This window comes from Hypomesus transpacificus, chromosome 2 (assembly GCF_021917145.1).
Source record: "Hypomesus transpacificus isolate Combined female chromosome 2, fHypTra1, whole genome shotgun sequence".
Classification (NCBI taxonomy): Eukaryota; Metazoa; Chordata; class Actinopteri; order Osmeriformes; family Osmeridae; genus Hypomesus; species Hypomesus transpacificus.
This window is the reverse complement of record NC_061061.1, coordinates 862,583-881,237: the sequence shown is the minus strand read 5'-3', so window position 1 is coordinate 881,237 and position 18,655 is coordinate 862,583. Positions and strand designations below refer to the sequence as shown.

Genomic DNA, 18,655 nt, shown 5'->3' with positions numbered 1-18,655 from the left:
GACTTTACGCAGGAGCGTCGTCACACAGGCGGTGGTGCTGGAAACCATCTGATGAACCTCACGCTCCCTCTTCCTGTCTTCTGGACAGAGGCCTCCTGTTCTCGGTCGCTGTAGCTTCTAGTCCTTTCTAATTTTAACCGATCTGTTTGTTTCCTACAGAGGATTTGACCTTTGGCCTTCAGCTTCCTCTGCCTGTGGCTCCCTGCATGCTCAGCGGGTTTGGTCGACATCCCTCCTGTTACAGCCAGTTTCACCCTCACTAAAACACATGCTCCTTTCCTGTTCCATTTCTGTTGTATTTGTATTTTTGGTACTATTTAGCTGTTTGATAAACCTTGCAGATAATTTTTCATATTTTTTTTGTCATGTCTTCTCATTATGATAGACGACCATCTAACATGGAATAACTTGTTTAAAAATAAACTGCCCAGTTGTCTTTTCCAGGCCATAAGAATAAAGAATTGTATTTTAATATACCTTGTAAAAATATAAACAGTACAGTATCAACAGACCGTATTTATTTATTTTTGCTTCTTTCACCTTACACTCGCGATTCAGCCTTCCAGGAAATATGAACTCAATAATGCGTATTCAATGTGTTTTTTTAAAAATAGTTTGTTCCCATGGCAGTTTGAGAACCCCACTCTCCTTAACGAGCCACAGATGTTCTCCAGATGTGCTCAGCCTTCGCCTCTCAGTGGCTGTTCCTGAACCAAGTCACCAACCTCAGGACCAGGAAGTACATCCACAGAGCTTCATGGACCTGTGTCTCATGCGGTCTGTCTCTCATGAGGTCTGTCTTTCATGAGGTTTGTGTCTCTCATGAGGTCTGTCTCTTATGAGGTCTGTCTCTCTCATGAGGTCTGTCTCTCATGAGGTCTGTGTCTCTCATGAGGTCTGTCTCTCATGAGGTCTGTCTCTCATGAGGTCTGTGTGTTGCTCCACGGTCCTGGAGGAACGTTGTTTTGTTTCTCTGTGTTTTGTGCGAGCTGGATATGATTGAAATGACAATAAAAGCCACTGGAACTGAACTCAAAACAACAAACACCGCTCAATTCTGATGAGTCATCTTGTTCTAAGTTTGGGAGTTTAGATATCCAGTGTGAACTCTGATGTGTTCTTTATACAGCTGCTGGACACAACGCCTGCAAGCTTTTTGGTGGAAAAATCAAGATTGTTTATTGTGTTCTTGGTGTTTATTATTTTCCATTCAGTTTGACTACGCAGCCATTTTTTAACAATGTTGAAACAATAAATTGATGTAACACACTCCGACCCAACTTGATTACGTAACAGATTGATAGAGGATTCTTGAGAAGGAACAAACTAACTACTGTTGCTTTCCTGTAGTAAATAAAGTGTAAAGAAATGGCAAAGGTTTGTGTTACATCAGACAATAGCAGAGCAAAGGCTCCCCCTTGTGGATGAAGGAAACACTACAACTGAGAAGAACATTTCCACAACCGTGTAATTCCGAAACAATGACAATGTCCACAGACGCAAGCTGCTTCATAAAAACTAAAACTAAAACTAAAACACAGTAGCTTTTATGTACAATTGCAGTTTACAATATGTACAAGAATAAAGAAATTTATAATTGTCAAAAGTAATAATTAAGTAATACTTTCTTTTCCATTATCAAAATAGTTTCACTTATGTAAGTGCAAAATAGAAACATAAAAAGCCCAAATTGGAAAGAAAGAAAACATGTCACCCTCCATTCTTCCACAGGGGGCAGCGGACTGACCACCACAAGAACTGCACATCCCCACTACACGATCACATGTGCTTTTCAGGCAAAGTCAAACGTTTAAATATCTGCTCACAGCATCAAGGTCCAGCATTCTCTATCACTAAGCAACCAGACGGCTGCTATTCCTACGGTATCCTTAGCTACAATTACCAGGGAGACACAGTTAATGAATCGGTCTGCATCCCCTCCCTCTCTCCGCCTCACTTCCTGTTAGCTTCGGTCCCGTTCACCATTCCAGGGCCGGGCCCTGCAGAGCGTGAGGGCTGTGCACTGAGCGGTACCGGAGGGGGTTAACGTTTGGGCAGTAGACGTTGGACTTCCTCCTGCACAGGGTGGGGTTAGGGTTAGGGGTCATTAGATCACTCAGTTCCTAACATGGTTGTATGGGTGTAGGTCTAGGGGGTGGTCAAGGTTGAGCTGGTCTAGGTTGTGGTGGTCTATGTAGTGAATATCTAGGTTGTGGTCTAGCACAGGTCTTGTGGAGTGTATGTTGAGTTGGTGTCGGTTGTGGTGTATGTTGTGGAGGTGTAGAACACCTCACTAACCTGCAGAGCTGTGCGTTTTGTCCTCTCCTCTTTCAGTTCTTCTTTCAGTTCCTGAATGTCTCGCCTGGTGGGTAAGGAGACAAACAAGAGCTTAAAAAAGAAATGGACCACGTTACCAAGTTACTAAGCTGTTTTAAGCTATACCTTGATATAATGCCAATACTTGTATCTGCTAAATGACTAAATGTAATGTTATTAAAGAAAATATGCCTATTCCACAAGTGGCCAGTAGAGGGCAGTACTCACACATGAAGTGCCTGTAGCAGTTCCAGGGCCATCCTGAGCTCTTTGACCTCAGCCTGCAAGCCATCCTGGGAGGCCCCCTCTCCCACAGCCCCCCTCCCCTCCACCGCAGCCTTGGGCGGGGCCGGCCGGGCTGGGGGAGGGGTCCTGGGCTGGGACTCAGCTTTGGAGCAGGTCGGTGCCAGGTTTTCTGCAACCTGCAACCACAACAACCAGCAGGTGACCAGCAGCAGAATCAGTCTAGTCCACTAGACTGGGTCAGCTGACCCATCTCCATTAGACTGGGTCAGCTGACCCATCTCCACTAGACTGGGTCAGCTGACACATCTCCATTAGACTGGGTCAGCTGACACATCTCCACTAGACTGGGTCAGCTGACACATCTCCATTAGACTGGGTCAGCTGACCCATCTCCACTAGACTGGGTCAGCTGACCCATCTCCACTAGACTGGGTCAGCTGACACATCTCCATTAGACTGGGTCAGCTGACCCATCTCCATTAGACTGGGTCAGCTGACACATCTCCATTAGACTGCACTAGACTGGTCAGCTGACACATCTCCATTAGACTGGGTCAGCTGACACATCTCCATTAGACTGCACTAGACTGGTCAGCTGACACATCTCCATTAGACTGGGTCAGCTGACACATCTCCACTAGACTGGGTCAGCTGACACATCTCCATTAGACTGGGTCAGCTGACACATCTCCACTAGACTGGGTCAGCTGACCCATCTCCATTAGACTGGGTCAGCTGACACATCTCCATTAGACTGGGTCAGCAGACACATCTCCATTAGACTGCACTAGACTGGTCAGCTGACACATCTCCATTAGACTGGGTCAGCTGACACATCTCCACTAGACTGGGTCAGCTGACCCATCTCCATTAGACTGGGTCAGCTGACACATCTCCACTAGACTGGGTCAGCTGACACATCTCCACTAGACCGGGTCAGCTGACCCATCTCCACTAGACTGGGTCAGCTGACACATCTCCATTAGACTGGGTCAGCTGACACATCTCCATTAGACTGGGTCAGCTGACACATCTCCATTAGACTGCACTAGACTGGTCAGCTGACACATCTCCATTAGACTGGGTCAGCTGACACATCTCCACTAGACTGGGTCAGCTGACACATCTCCATTAGACTGGGTCAGCTGACACATCTCCACTAGACTGGGTCAGCTGACCCATCTCCATTAGACTGGGTCAGCTGACACATCTCCATTAGACTGGGTCAGCTGACACATCTCCATTAGACTGCACTAGACTGGTCAGCTGACACATCTCCATTAGACTGGGTCAGCTGACACATCTCCATTAGACTGGGCCAGCTGACCCATCTCCACTAGACTGGGTCAGCTGACACATCTCCACTAGACTGGGTCAGCTGACACATCTCCATTAGACTGGGTCAGCTGACACATCTCCACTAGACTGGGTCAGCTGACATGTTGGATCCATTTACACAAAGATTAAACCAGCTGTTGTACTTTAGTCTGGATCTTCTCTGTCTGGATGTTGTTGGGCGACACTGCAGCTTCTGTCAGGTCTGGGGCCCCAGGAACCTGGGGAACAACAGCAACCAATCAAACACCTCCAGGACTGCCAGCACTCAAAGCACACAAATACCAAAGTACAAGAATGTGTTTCATCACTAATGTTGCTACCAGTCAATGTTTCTGGGAGGAACATCCCTTCCTGCTAGTAAAACATCCTACCGGGAACTCTGAAACTAGCCACGCCCCCTAGATAACGCACACCAATCCAAACTCTGTCCACAGGGAAACTTTGACTCACTGGAGAAAACCTGATGAGTCATTGGTGACATAGTGCTACACTATTACTGACCTCACCTCTGGGGTTAGCGGTGACTGAACAAGTTTATTTCCTTTCAATATTAACATTTGATTAAATTCCACCCTTGTTAGACTGTTATTGTACATAAATAGTGTTAGTTGAGCAGATTCCCTTTCTTTCTGAAAATACCCCCCCCCCCCCCCCCCCCACTTCATAATAAGGAAATGATAGTGATGGTTCTCATCCTGAGTTATCCAGCTGTCCCTAACCTGTTAGGGACCGCTGGCAGGGACAGCCCCCCACATTAGAAAACAAACCTCCCCCCCTGCTCCCCCCCTGCTCCCCCCCTGCTCCCCCCCTGCTCTGACGCCCCTCGACTGCCCCTCTGATCCCAACATCAGAGGGCGCAGCTTCCTGGAGGAACTTCCTGTGCTGGCACCCCCTGGTGGTGAGGTTGGGCACCTACGTGTGCGAGGGGGCCCGAGGGGGGTCTCCTCTGGGGGGGCTTGGCCCGGGTGGCCGTGGGGTGGCTCAGCTTCTCTGTAGACACGTCCACGCCATCAAACTGGTCCAGGTTGCCCTCATCCACGGGGTTAGGGGAGGAGGGGAGAGGGAGGGCACCGTTGGGCCTGGTGCAGCAGGAGAGGGGGGAGGAGGGGGAGGTGGGCGGAGGAGGGGGGAGGAGGGGGGAGGAGAGGGGAGGGGGGGGGGGGAGAGGGGAGGGGAGGAGGGGGGAGGAGAGGAAGAGGGTGAAACACAAGCGTCATAAATGAGCTGAAGCTTAAAAATGACTGGAGGCTGCTGTCGTGTTGTTGTTTTTCACGTGTGCACTTGTTGCTGGTCACAGTCATTTCTCTGAGTGGTGTGTGTGGCGAGGGCCCAAGCAGAAGTACGCACAAAGGCCTTCCGTCAAAACCGCAGTGTGTCGAATAAAGACACTGTGAAACCAACGGTGATAAAGTGCTGTGATTTCTGTATACAGGCACCTCAGCCCAGCAGCAGGGGGGGCGGAGCCTCGTCTCGTACCTGGCGGGGTCTCCGCCTCAGGTGACTCAGTCTCCGGTCCCGGGTGAAAATCACACCCTTCCATGTAAACATGGCCATGCGGTTTCCTCTGTCAGCAGTCCCTTTAACACAGGGGCGTTTTTGTTGTCTCAGTGTGTGTGTGTGCGTGCATGCGTGTGTGCGTGCATGCGTGTGTGTGTGGGTGTGCGTGCGTGCGTGAATGTGCGTGTTTGTGTGCTTGAGTGCATGGGTGCGTGTGTGGGTGTGTGTGTGCCGTACAGGAAACAGGAAATAGCTGGCTGCTCTAGTCTGTTCAGGCCCACTGTGACTCATCCTAGTTTCCACACGAGCTCGGGGATCCTGGCATTCAGAACGCCATAGCAACCAGGCCACTCAGAGAAGGCTTTATGCGACGGCTAGCGAAAACAAAAACAAACTGTTTCCGAAGTGTGATTTAACAGACGTTCTGCTTCTTTAAGCAGCAGTTTAGATCATCGAACATGCACCCCATTCATCTGTCCTGCTGGATGGGAGATCCTTCTGTCTGCTGAGAACATGCTAGGGCCCTCTCTGAGCGATCGTGTGTAGGGTAAGAGAGGGCCTCACACATGGACAGGGGTGGATGTTATGCCGCAGCAACAAGGAACGAAGCACCACCCCGCTCATGACGAGGGAGCCGTAACAAGCCGGGGGTCAGACACAACGTCAGGGTGAGGAGAGCTGAGGCTAGGGAGAGACGCTCCACTCACCTGGGCGTAGGCTTGGCAGGCTTGTCCTTGACGGGGGGAGGAGACGGCCTGTTGATGCTGGGCAGCTTCACCTTGGTGGGGGGGTTGGCTCTCAGGTCCTTACTCTCTGCTTTCTCATCTGGACAACATGGATGAGTTTTACAAAATCAACACAGTAACAACACAGTAATAGCTCAGTAACAGCACAGTAACAGTAACAACACAGTTACAGCACAGTAACAGCACAGTAATAGCACAGTAACAGCACAGTAACAGTGCAGTAACAGTTACAGCACAGTAACAGCACAGGAACAGCACAGTAATAGCACAGTAACAGCACAGTAACAGCACAGTAATAGCACAGTAACAGCACAGTAACAGTAACAACACAGTTACAGCACAGTAACAGCACAGTAATAGCACAGTAACAGCATAGTAACAGTAACAACACAGTTACAGCACAGTAATAGCACAGTAACAGCACAGTAACAGCACAGTAATAGCACAGTAACAGCACAGTAACAGTAACAACACAGTTACAGCACAGTAACAGCACAGTAATAGCACAGTAACAGTAACAACACAGTAACAGCACAGTAACAGTAACAACACAGTTACAGCACAGTAACAGCACAGTAATAGCACAGTAACAACACAGTAACAGTAACAACACAGTAGTCTTACCTTTAGGCTTTGCTGGGATGCCCTTCTCCATGGCTGAAGCCTCAACCTTGACTGAAACAAGACAACAAGTGAATAAGCCATTAGAAGGTTTAACAATGACGGAAACAATTTAATTTTAGATGCATATCAAGACAAATATAATTTCTCGTAAAAACAACCCCAAATAGACCAAAATGTACCCTTTCTCACGTTTAAATGTCCGAAAAACGTCCTTTAGTCTCTACCAGTAAACATTGGTAAACTTTATAGTGGCTCAAGTAAACAATGCTAATGTTCGTTGCTTTTATTGCGTCCCATCCTGAGTGCAGTAGCATGGGCTCCCACAGCCTTGCTGCTCCCTGGAGCCTTGCTGCTCCCTGGAGCCTTGCTGCTCCCTGGAGCCTTGCTGCTCCCACAGCCTTGCTGCTCCCACAGCCTTGCTGCTCCCACAGCCTTGCTGCTCCCACAGCCTTGCTGCTCCCACAGCCTTGCTGCTCCCACAGCCTTGCTGCTCCCACAGCCTTGCTGCTCCCACAGCCTTGCTGCTCCCTGGAGCCTTGCTGCTCCCACAGCCTTGCTGCTCCCTGGAGCCTTGCTGCTCCCACAGCCTTGCTGCTCCCACAGCCTTGCTGCTCCCACAGCCTTGCTGCTCCCACAGCCTTGCTGCTCCCACAGCCTTGCTGCTCCCACAGCCTTGCTGCTCCCACAGCCTTGCTGCTCCCTGGAGCCTTGCTGCTCCCACAGCCTTGCTGCTCCCACAGCCTTGCTGCTCCCACAGCCTTGCTGCTCCCACAGCCTTGCTGCTCCCACAGCCTTGCTGCTCCCACAGCCTTGCTGCTCCCACAGCCTTGCTGCTCCCACAGCCTTGCTGCTCCCACAGCCTTGCTGCTCCCACAGCCTTGCTGCTCCCTGGAGCCTTGCTGCTCCCACAGCCTTGCTGCTCCCTGGAGCCTTGCTGCTCCCACAGCCTTGCTGCTCCCACAGCCTTGCTGCTCCCACAGCCTTGCTGCTCCCACAGCCTTGCTGCTCCCTGGAGCCTTGCTGCTCCCACAGCCTTGCTGATCCCACAGCCTTGCTGCTCCCACAGCCTTGCTGCTCCCACAGCCTTGCTGCTCCCTGGAGCCTTGCTGCTCCCACAGCCTTGCTGCTCCCTGGAGCCTTGCTGCTCCCACAGCCTTGCTGCTCCCACAGCCTTGCTGCTCCCACAGCCTTGCTGCTCCCACAGCCTTGCTGCTCCCTGGAGCCTTGCTGCTCCCACAGCCTTGCTGCTCCCACAGCCTTGCTGCTCCCACAGCCTTGCTGCTCCCACAGCCTTGCTGCTCCCACAGCCTTGCTGCTCCCACAGCCTTGCTGCTCCCTGGGGCAGGCCAGGTCACAGCTGGAGCACTAGTACAAACACACACACACACACTCAAACAAACAAACAAACAAACACACACACACACACACACACACACACTCAAACAAACAAACACACACACACACACACAAAAACACACACACTCTCTCAAACAAACAAACACACACACACACAAAAACACACACACTCTCTCAAACAAACACACACACACACAAAAACACACACACTCTCTCAAACAAACAAACACACACACACACACACACACACAAACTCTCAAACAAACAAACAAACACACACACACAAAAACACACACACTCTCTCAAACCCACACATGCTCACACTGACCTCGTAATCTTTTTTAACCTTCTTGAAGGAAAACACTAAAAAAACATCTCTCAGAGTTTCCGCCTATCTCGCTGACAAGTTCTAGAACACCGTGTTTGTTTGAAGCCAGTCCACCATCCCCAGGGGTCAGCAGAGATGGATTGTGGACACCTACAGTAGCCACAAACCTACAAACAAATCTCTAAGTTGCTTCTGTAGCTCCATCTAATCATTCCAGTCAAACGCTCCTCTCTCCAGACAGACCCTGGGAAGCACAAGCACCCAAACACACAGCAGCCTTGTGAAGGAGGGAGTTTGACATCTTCCCAGCAGAGGAACACCTGAACAGTGATGCCTACCTGTGGCCATACCAAAACAAGCCTTTAAACCTTCAGTCCAACCATCCACAGACCAGAGAGAGAGCAGCTCCTTGGCCCGTCTGTGAACACAACCCAGACAAGACTTCACTTCGGGGCTCCGCCCTCCGCTTCCTCCAAGACGCCTGGTCACATGACCAGCCCCCCCCCCCACCCCCCCTCCCTTCCAACCACACATGGTCTACGACTTCCTGTGACATTTCCCTAGTGAGCGTGAAAATAGAGGGATGGGAATCCAGGGGAAATTATTTTGCAGTTACTGCAGTCTCCTGAAGAACTTTTCAGGGAACAAATCTACATATATGTGTCATGTAGAATATGGAACTGGGAGGCTGAAGTTATAGTAAGGCTTTCTGTCGTTAAACTGTAGATCTTTGGATGAATATCTGGTTTCTACGATACGCCAAGACTGATGAAGTTCACAAAACTGCTGGCAGCTAACCAAACATTAAGTTACCTAATAAGCACTTCAGCAATTCAAACATAAGCAGAAATGTGTGCATGTCTAAGTGTTTGTGTGTGTGTGTGTTCAGGCAGGATTTGGAGTGTTGTAGATCAAACCGTTCTGCCACCACATCCTCCTCAGTGCTGAAAGCCTCCTGATATGAGTTCCACATCCTCTTGCAGCAGCAGTCTCTGTCTCGCACATCCTCTATCTCTCTATTTCTGATGATCTAGAGGGACCCGTGCCCTTTCACCAAACAACGCTGCACCCATCCTTCACAAAAGGTCACATTCAGAAAAACACTTTAGGAGATAGCCTTCGTATTGGACTATTTTCTGCCCGGCCAGCCTCTGACATCTCTGAAGAGCGTCAGCTAAGCTAACCGAGAGCCTAGCACGCTAGCTGATTTAAACGTGACGAGTTCCCCCTGACAGATCTGACCTTGTGACGGAACAAAACTAGTGCATCCTCGACACGACATGACACATCTTTGCCTCACACTACCATTCTCTACTGGGGTTACATAAGCTCACAAGACATCTGAATTGCGCAAGGTCAAAAAGACAATGAGTGGCAGTTTTGGTCATAAAACCTCAATGTGGTTTTGTCTGATGGCCAGCCAACCCGCTAGCAGTGCAAGCTGTTACTAGACCGCATGGCAGATCCACGTATAGAAGCATGACGTTCTTCTAGGGGTTTGTATTCTCGAGCTTCTACTTAAATCAGGGAGCCACGAAAGCCAAAACATCACACACTAACAGAGCAATGCAGATATGGAGACTGACAGCCTACCACACTGATAGTGCTGATTGTGCAGCACCCTCCAACCATGTTCAGTCACACGCTACACGTTACAAGCTACATGCTACACGCTACACGCTACAGGCCCATTCACTCAGCTCAAACCTTGTCCGACAAACAACAACAAGCACTAAACATTCTCTTGTTGGCTGTTGGGTTTAGAAGGGTTTGGAAAGACAAGTGTCATTTCACACTCCCCCAACAAACACCACGAGGCAAATCACACCAAACCGACACAACACACAAACACACCAAGCCAACACAACATACCAACACAACACATCACACCAAAACAACACAACACATCACAACAACACATCACACCAAACCAAACCAAACCAACACAACATAACAACTGTTGGCTGTTGGTGTTTGTTTAGGCAGTGTGAACCAGCCTTCGAACAACAACGCCATGCCAGACTGAGGAAACTAGTGCTCGGTCCCAGCAGTCATCCTCTCCTGGTGGGAGTGATCCAGATGCCAGCTCTCTCAGAACAGCGTATCTACACGCAGACTCGCTCTGTTCTAACCCTAACCCTTCGGCTCATTAGGACCTTTATTAGGGCTGCTACTTTCTGTTCAACATTCATAACATTACAATTGTATTCATTTATCAGATGCTTTTATCCAAAGTGAAAATCAAGGATCATAAGTGCAGAGTTCTGACAGTCTTTTGGTGGTTAAAGGAATGGTTGTTCTTTACTAGCCACAGTGATATCAACCCCTCAGCGTCCAACCAGGGTGAACAGCTAGAACAATTATAACACTGTGCAACAGCCAGGGTGAACAGTTAAAACAATTATATTACAGTGCAACAATGCATTGGCTGTCACTGCCAATTTCTGTCGTAGTGGTTGTTTTGATTTTACAGGAAGTAGGTCTCACCTGATCGTCTCTCTGTGCCTTTCCGAACCGGTGGGAGGCTGGTAGACCCGGACTGCAAGAGAAGAAATAACACACATACACACACTACAGGTTAGAAACTCAGATTCTGTTCTCGGAGACATCTCCCAGACTTCAGCAACTGCCGATGAAAAGGTTTACAAACTGATCTGTCGAGTAAATAACCGATAATAATTTAAAATAATTACAGGAAGATGTGTCCTTGGCTTCATAACCTTTGGCAAAAAAGAAATAAAAAGAAAAAAATCCCTTTGGAATGCGGGAAGTTCTCTGTGAATTCTGATGAAAACAACTTCCCAGATCCACTCACTTGAAGCGTGTCAGTTGGTATCACCATGACGAAGTTGTCAGGGAAGAAGCCGCGGTGTCCGTTCAGCTCTCCCTCCCACCAGCCCTCATCCTCCGTGTCCTGCCGGGGGGACACATCACAGGGAATAATGAGCGCCTGGGAGAACCAGGCCATGGCAAGCCCACATCTCCGCATGACGGGTCATCACAAGGCCACGGGAAACACAGGCGATCGCAGCTGTAGATATCATTACATCTTCAAAAGCTCTCTACGGAATCTTTTTTTTTTTGTCCCACTGTTAACATCAATTGTTTCTGATTTCAACAGTTGCTCTATTCCATGTAATTGGACTTTGCTGCGTCATACAGTAGATTGTATCTGTCATCCTCTCGTCAAAGTTTCCTCTGAGATAAGAGAGCTTCGGTACTGGCAGAGACCCTGTGAGGTCATGGTGGCCTCGTTAGTTAGTCCCTGTGTGAGCATGTTGTAATGAAATGACTTGACAAAGCCGTGTCAGGAGAAGAGATGGAGGGACACGGGCAGGAGGACGCAAAGTCAGAACGTCTCAAACCTTGGAGATGATCGTAACCATGTCGCCCTTCTGGAGCGACAGCTCATCGTCCGTCAGCGCAGAGTAGTCGAACATGACCTGGCAACATTCCTTCACTGCAGGGAGGCAGAGAGGGGAGAGCAGAGAGACAGTAGAGGGCGTGAATGGAATGGGTTTTTCAGCTGAACCAGGTTATTACTGAAATGCTCTTCTAATGATTTGTCTAAAAGTGATGGAATGATTCTTTTGTCATGAGTCGTTTGGAACAATTGTCCTGGCAGGCTTAAACCCTCATCTGTATAACTGGTGTAAGTGTTTGTGTCTGCACTGAGATTCCACTGGAAAGACTTGACCTCTGACTTGACCTGTGACATAATCCCTGTTGTGGAGTCAAGGTTAGAGTTAGTGTTTCTGTGTGTCCACGCCCAGAAAACCCTCGGGTTCAGAACGATGTCAGTCTTTGTCACATCAACAATGAGCTGTCTGTCTAGACCTTGAAGGAGGTTTGTTCTAGAAATAGCCTTCCAGACCCAGGTGAGCGGAGGGTGTGTAGGGTGCTGTTCTGTGTGTGGGGCAGTGACAGCAGTGTGGAGGGTGGCTGATGGGGGCCTTCTCACAGCAACATGAGACGCGTGGACTCACCGTTCTTCGCCTTGTTCCTCACGCTGGTCCTCTGAGACAGCTTGTTCTGCTCACAAACACAGAACACGAGTTCCATAACTCTCCATGCTTTCAAACTGTCATGGATGGCGTACGGTAAACAAGCTTTGACAACACACGTTGTGATACGTTGTGGTTACCTTAACTACCGTGTAACTACATGGCAATACCGTGGTAACGACATTGTAGTTACATAGGAACTGCTATGTTATTACTACTGTACACTGACAGTTAGTTACACAGGAACTGCTGTGTTATTACTACTGTACACTGACAGTTAAGCGGTGTGCGTTATACTTATAACATATTGGTATGGGAGAGCCTGGGCTTCCCAGAAATAAGTGGATGTCAATACTGATCTTGTTTTGGTGACACAAGCTTCAACTGCCACTTTCAAAATCCATACCATTAACACTTCACACCGTTAAATGACATTTAGCAATTCTTATGAACCTCCAATGTTCACACTACAGGTACTGATAGTCGCACAAAGTTAATGCAACCTGAATGGAACGTTTTGCCCAAGCTTCCAGTGGCAGCGATCTGAACTGTACCTCTTTACTGAAGACTGCGTCGGAGAGCTTCGGCCTGGGCCGGCCCTCGTTCTGCTTCAAATCTGCAACACATCCACCAGAGTCAGTCCTGTCCATCTGGACCAGCAGTGAAGGTACAGTACTCTGCTATGACGATAACACGGATCACTGAGGCGCTCTGTGAAGCTGTCAGTCCTCACAACAACAGCTCTCAGCCGTACGCTATGTGAGCAGGTGTGAGCAGGTGGAGCTGAGGTGAACTGGTTTAACTCACTCCTCAGTATGAATACCGCCTCCACCTGCGCCATTGAAGAGCGAGCTGTTTGATGGCGTGGCTGATTAAAGCGCCATTTATACAGGTGGTGGACGTGTTGGTGAGTCAGAGGTACCGAGTTCAAACCTCAGTATGGGGAGGATCGGGAGGAAAGTGACTGCAGAGCGACACGACTACACCGGTTATGCAGGGACCGAGGTTTCATCACTCACCGTTAAAAACTGCAAATCTGTCCATCCCACTTTATCTGAATCAAATGACCGGTGGCACCCTGAGTTCTTAGAACAGCTGTTCCACATCTGAACCACAAGCCCACGGCCCTGGTGTGGCGGCCGTGAGGACACGGGGACGTGACGCACCTTTCGGAGACACGAAGATCTCTTTGACGAAATTGGAGGGAAACGCTCCGATTTGGCCATCCTTCATCCCCATCCACCAGCCATCCTCGATCTGCAGAGCGCAGGACAGGAAGCAGCCCAGGCACAGGAACACACACCAGGGACAGGCATAGAGAGGAGAGAGAGGAGGGGGAGGAGGGGGAGGAAGAGGAGGAGGGGGGAGGAGGGGGAGAGAGGAGGAGGAGGAGGAGGGGGAGAGAGGAGGTGGAGGGAAGAGGGAGAAATGTGAGGATCATTTTAAAGCTCAACATTTGATGTTTTTCTGTTCATCTCCTGAAAGGAAGCAGTCTGCAGCAGATTAGGACTGTAAACATCCCCATTGGAGCTTTTACTCAGAAATGATGAGGACTCTCGATGAGATTACTGGACAGGCGCAAACGTGTTGAGAACTGGTCCAACCAGTTCCCTGTCACACGTCACAAGGTGTCTAAGGAACATTCCGGAATGGATCATTTACCCTGACAAAGAATATGAAGTGGGAGAACCCGGTTTGGTTCTATTTATAGCAAACGTATGCCTGTCAATCTGATACTTATATAACCCAAGCACATTCAGTCCATGCGTTCATTGTCAGCATTGGTACCGCAGTACTCTATTTGTGTTAGACTGTATGTTTAGTCTAAACCTAAGTTAGTGTGTGTCTCAGGTAGAGAGAGGACAGGTTGTAGCTAGTTAGCGTGTGTCTCAGGTAGAGAAAGGACAGGTTGTAGCTAGTTAGCATGTGTCACAGGTAGAGAGAGGACAGGCTGTAGCTATTTAGCATGTGTCTCAGGTAGAGAGATGATGGGCTGTAGCTAGTTAGCATGTGTCTCAGGTAAAGAGATGATGGGCTGTAGCTAGTTAGCATGTGTCTCAGGTAGAGAGAGGACAGGCTGTAGCTAGTTAGCATGTGTCTCGGGTAGATAGATGACAGGCTGTAGCTAGTTAGCATGTGTCTCAGGTAGAGAGAGGACAGGCTGTAGCTAGTTAGCATGTGTCTCAGGTAGAGAGATGACAGGCTGTAGCTAGTTAGCATGTGTCTCAGGTAGAGAGATGACAGGCTGTAGCTAGTTAGCATGTGTCTCAGGTAGAGAGAGGACAGGTTGTAGCTAGTTAGCATGTGTCTCAGGTAGAGAGAGGACAGGCTGTAGCTAGATAGCATGTGTCTCAGGTAGAGAGAGGACAGGCTGTAGCAAGTTAGCATGTGTCTCAGGTACAGAGGAAATGACAGATTGTAGCTAGTTAGCATGTGTCTCAGGTACAGAGGAAATGACCGATTGTAGCTAGTTAGCATGTGTCTCAGGTAGAGGAATTAACTGCAGCACTTCACCTCTCTCAAGATCTCCACGGTCTCCCCGACAACCAGTTCCAACTCATCCTTGTTCAGCGGACTGTAAGGGAAGGCCACTTCACATTTCCTGGACTGCTTTGCCACCTTGGCTGCAGAAACACAGACATTGATACTTGTAATGTAATGTATGTTTTAAATGTTAGATATTGGTATAATATTGTATGTTTCAATTGTTTGTTGTTAGTATGTAAGTCTTGTATGTGGACCCCACTAAAAGTAGCTCTGTCTTAGGGTAGAGCTAATGGGGATCCTTCTAAATAAACAAATAAACAACATTTCTCAAACAAGGTTGTTAGACCCAAACAGCTCCAGTGTTGGCGGGAATGGACTAAAACAATGAAATGTGGTATTATCTTGATGAAACGCCTCTGAATGTCTGTTGTAACTAATGACTCATTCAGAAACACTTTGCGGTCTAACTGAGTGCTCTGAGATGATATAGATTGCAACACCTCCTTGTTTAGCTGCGGACGCATTGACTTCTCCAAAGCTACTCTTCTGTTTAGTAACAGTGGCACGCTGTACTCTTTACATGTCGCTCTTTCAGATGTTGTAAATAAACTCGGTAACGCTTTAGGTCCAGGGCGTTCTGTGACCATTAATTAATAGGCCTTAGTAAGTCTTATTAACACATTTCAATGTTAGTAAACATCTTATAAGGGCCTTATTACTTATTATTAACTAACACTTATCTTACAATAACACTAAAACTAACCCTTGACTTAACCCTTATTAATATTATTAACACATATATTCTCTTAATAACACATATGAATGTTAATAAGCATCTTATAACGGCCTTATTACCTAGTAACTAATGCTTATTACAAACACCTGGATTTAACGTGTTACCAGAAACTCTAGCTCTAGACAACGGGCAGTCTGACCAAAAGAGCTCTAACTGATCGCCTTCTTTAACTTGTTGACAAAGAGGGTGTAACTTCAAAACCTCTTTGATGTTCATGTTTGTGATCAGTGGTATTGTGAGGCTGGGAAACACATCTAGGTTTACCTCTGGCAGAGAAAGACTGAAGAAGGACTTGAAGTACTAGTGAGTACTTGATGTATAATAATGAGTACTTTAGAGAGATTAGAAACACAAACATACATTTCCTTAAACTCCTTGGTTCTCTTTTGGTGTCTCCAATCAGATACACTGGGATCTCCTGATTGGACAAAAAAACATTGTGATAAGACACACACACACATGCAAACACACACACAGAAACTCCACGCACACGCACACATTCTGTAAAAAAATTCACCAGGTTAACACACACACACAAGTACATCTCTACACACACACACACACGAGTACATCTCCACACACACACACACACACACATGTGAGTACATCTCCACACACACACACAAGTACATCTCCACACACACACACACACACACACACACACACATGAGCACATCTCCACACACACACACAGGGCACAGACGCACAGGGAGCCGTGGCGACAGAGACCTTGACAAAGTTGGCGGGGAAGATCCCCTTCTTCCCCTTCAGCTCCCCCTCCAGCCAGCCCTCCTCGCCCGCCTTGGTCACCTTCTTCACCACCTCACCGGCACGCACCGTCATCTCATCCCCCATGGTGCCCTCGAAGTCAATCAGCACCAGCACCTCTGCAACACACCGTAACCATAGAGATACGTGACTGGACAGGCCACCCACGGAGACACATCTTTACTGGACACGTAACCGTGGAGACACAACAGTACTGGGCTGTGTGATGGGTGTTTGAGATGTTGCTCCGTAAACAAGCGTTGGGCTGTGACATTGTCTTCAGTCTGCTATGATCATTGTTGCTCTGATGTGACATCTCATGATGAAGACCACTGTCTCTTCTGATGTGATTAACTTGTCACAAAGAGAACCACAGTTAAACATCTGCTAACGTCCCAAGTCCAATGATGGTTCAAAAAGACTGAAGGAATCCCTGCTCCATTGAGAGACACCCAGAGCTGGGTGGGAAATGTTTTTGAACATAGACATTAAAGAAGTCCTCAAGTCATATTGTCATTTGAAGCCTTATCGTTCACCTTTTGAATCAGGTAGTAGAAATAGCATGCTGCGGTAATATTTCTGCAATTACCGGTAACCCATGACGATACAACAATGGAAAGGTAACCCATGTCGAAACAGCTAAGGGCAAAACATTTGATTAAAATAACCATAACATCATTGGTTGAGTAATTGCAGGCATCAATCTTCCGTAGACTCCAGATGTGTCCCAGCATCCAGTGAAGGGTCCTGTCTGAGCATGTCTTGGAGCGCTGCAGGTATGCACAGCTGGAGGGAACGACCTGACACTACAGACAGAACACTCAGGTCTTCTGTCTCAAGGCTATTGTGTTGGGCTGGCAGGACACGCAGGTCCTAGAAGAGGAATGGTATTGTTGTGCGTCATATCTCAGTTTGACCCTGTCTAAACAAACCCACGTCTCTGACGAAGTCCTTTTGTGAATCCCAATACAGTGAGCTTCTGTGGCATATTTGTTTAGGCTTAGCATGGAAGGCACAGCACTGGACCGACTGAGATGACATGACAGTCCAAAGGTTGGGGGCCAACATTTGACCTACTTCTACAGTAAAACAGAATTGACCATTGTGAGGTGTTACACCTCACGAGACAGTAAGTACACGTCTACAAACACCATGTTTGAATAACGACAACAAACACATCGTTTCTACGGTTCTCTGCTGGCCTGCACTGAAACATGACACGACAGGCACACACAGTGACACCACATGCGGGTTTCATGTCAATACTCCACCCTCGCTTACAACTCACAGACCAGACATTCTTACCAAAGTCGTGTGTTCAATTAAAGGGTGTCTGAGCTAAAGCTAACAAAGACTCAGTTTAGACTTGAGCGAAAATAGTTTCTTGAGATTGCGTCAGCTTTTTTAAACAGTGCTATTTCAATCGCCGCTGACAGAAAAAGGCCAGACATTGTGGAAGTGTCTCAAACACAGCCCTGCCAGGGACCATTAGACTCACCCATGACTTGTTAGTCAGCTGTCCTGTCAGCAGAGCTTGGCTGGATAGTTCCTCCCTTCAGAGCAGACAGGCAGACCTCCACACAGACCAGTGAGCGAGAAACAATGTTGCCTGAGGATCTGACGCTGTGCTCGAGGAGAAGGGCACACCTCCTCTCCACAGAGTAACATTGGCAACTTCTCTCTGGCTGGTAATGACAAGTCAACAACAAATAGTTGGATGAGTCACTGAGACAGAGAGAGAGAAAGAGAAGTCAGAGAGAGAGAGAGAGAGAGAGAGAGAGAGAGAGAGAGAGAGAGAGAGAGAGAGAGAGAGAGAGAGAGAGAGAGAGAGAGAGAGAGAGCGAGAGAGAGAGAGAGAGAGAGAGAGAGAGAGAGAGAGAGAGAGAGAGAGAGAGAGAGAGAGAGAGAGGGGAAGACAGAGAAAGGAAAGAAGAGAGATAAGAAAGAGAGATAATGAGAGAGGGATGGGGTGAAGAAAGAGAGAGGGCAAACAGGTGGAACAGGTTTCTAATGGAAGTACACTGTCAAAACAGGAGTGACGAATCATTTCAAACAGAAACGAAAATGATTGTTATCAGGATTTTGAACTAAAGCATGTATGTGTTTGGGAATTGTTCAGCTGAGGAAACCCATTGCAGGCCACTGAAAG

General features: G+C 48.1%; 1 protein-coding gene across 2 annotated transcripts; it reads right to left on the bottom strand.

The window, feature by feature from the left end:
- Window positions 1-1,450: 1,450 nt before the first annotated feature.
- sh3d21 (SH3 domain containing 21) lies at window positions 1,451-18,282 on the bottom strand. Of its 2 annotated transcripts, none has more exons than XM_047026614.1 (17): window positions 18,005-18,282; window positions 16,468-16,625; window positions 16,099-16,156; window positions 14,970-15,079; window positions 13,622-13,712; window positions 13,010-13,071; window positions 12,438-12,483; window positions 11,817-11,911; window positions 11,267-11,368; window positions 10,939-10,990; window positions 6,768-6,818; window positions 6,105-6,222; window positions 4,817-4,979; window positions 4,044-4,118; window positions 2,545-2,738; window positions 2,299-2,362; window positions 1,451-2,076 (listed from the first exon to the last, which is right to left on the bottom strand). In XM_047026614.1, the coding sequence occupies exons 1-17, from the start codon at window positions 18,006-18,008 to the stop codon at window positions 2,044-2,046; spliced, it is 1,476 nt and encodes a 491-aa protein (XP_046882570.1). In that variant the 5' UTR covers window positions 18,009-18,282; the 3' UTR covers window positions 1,451-2,043. The 2 variants fall into 2 exon arrangements, with proteins under 2 accessions (XP_046882570.1, XP_046882576.1); XM_047026620.1 differs by having other exon boundaries at window positions 11,267-11,365; window positions 18,005-18,281.
- Window positions 18,283-18,655: the final 373 nt, after the last annotated feature.

What these genes read in the sequence shown, in the direction of transcription:
- sh3d21 (XM_047026614.1), bottom strand. An exon ending in GAGGAACAAGGCGAAGAACG is followed by an intron (nt 11,912 to 12,437) that starts GTGAGTCCACGC and finishes GCCTCCCTGCAG; the next exon opens with TGAAGGAATGTTGCCAGGTC. An exon ending in CAAAACGCACAGCTCTGCAG is followed by an intron (nt 2,077 to 2,298) that starts GTTAGTGAGGTG and finishes CACCCTGTGCAG; the next exon opens with GAGGAAGTCCAACGTCTACT.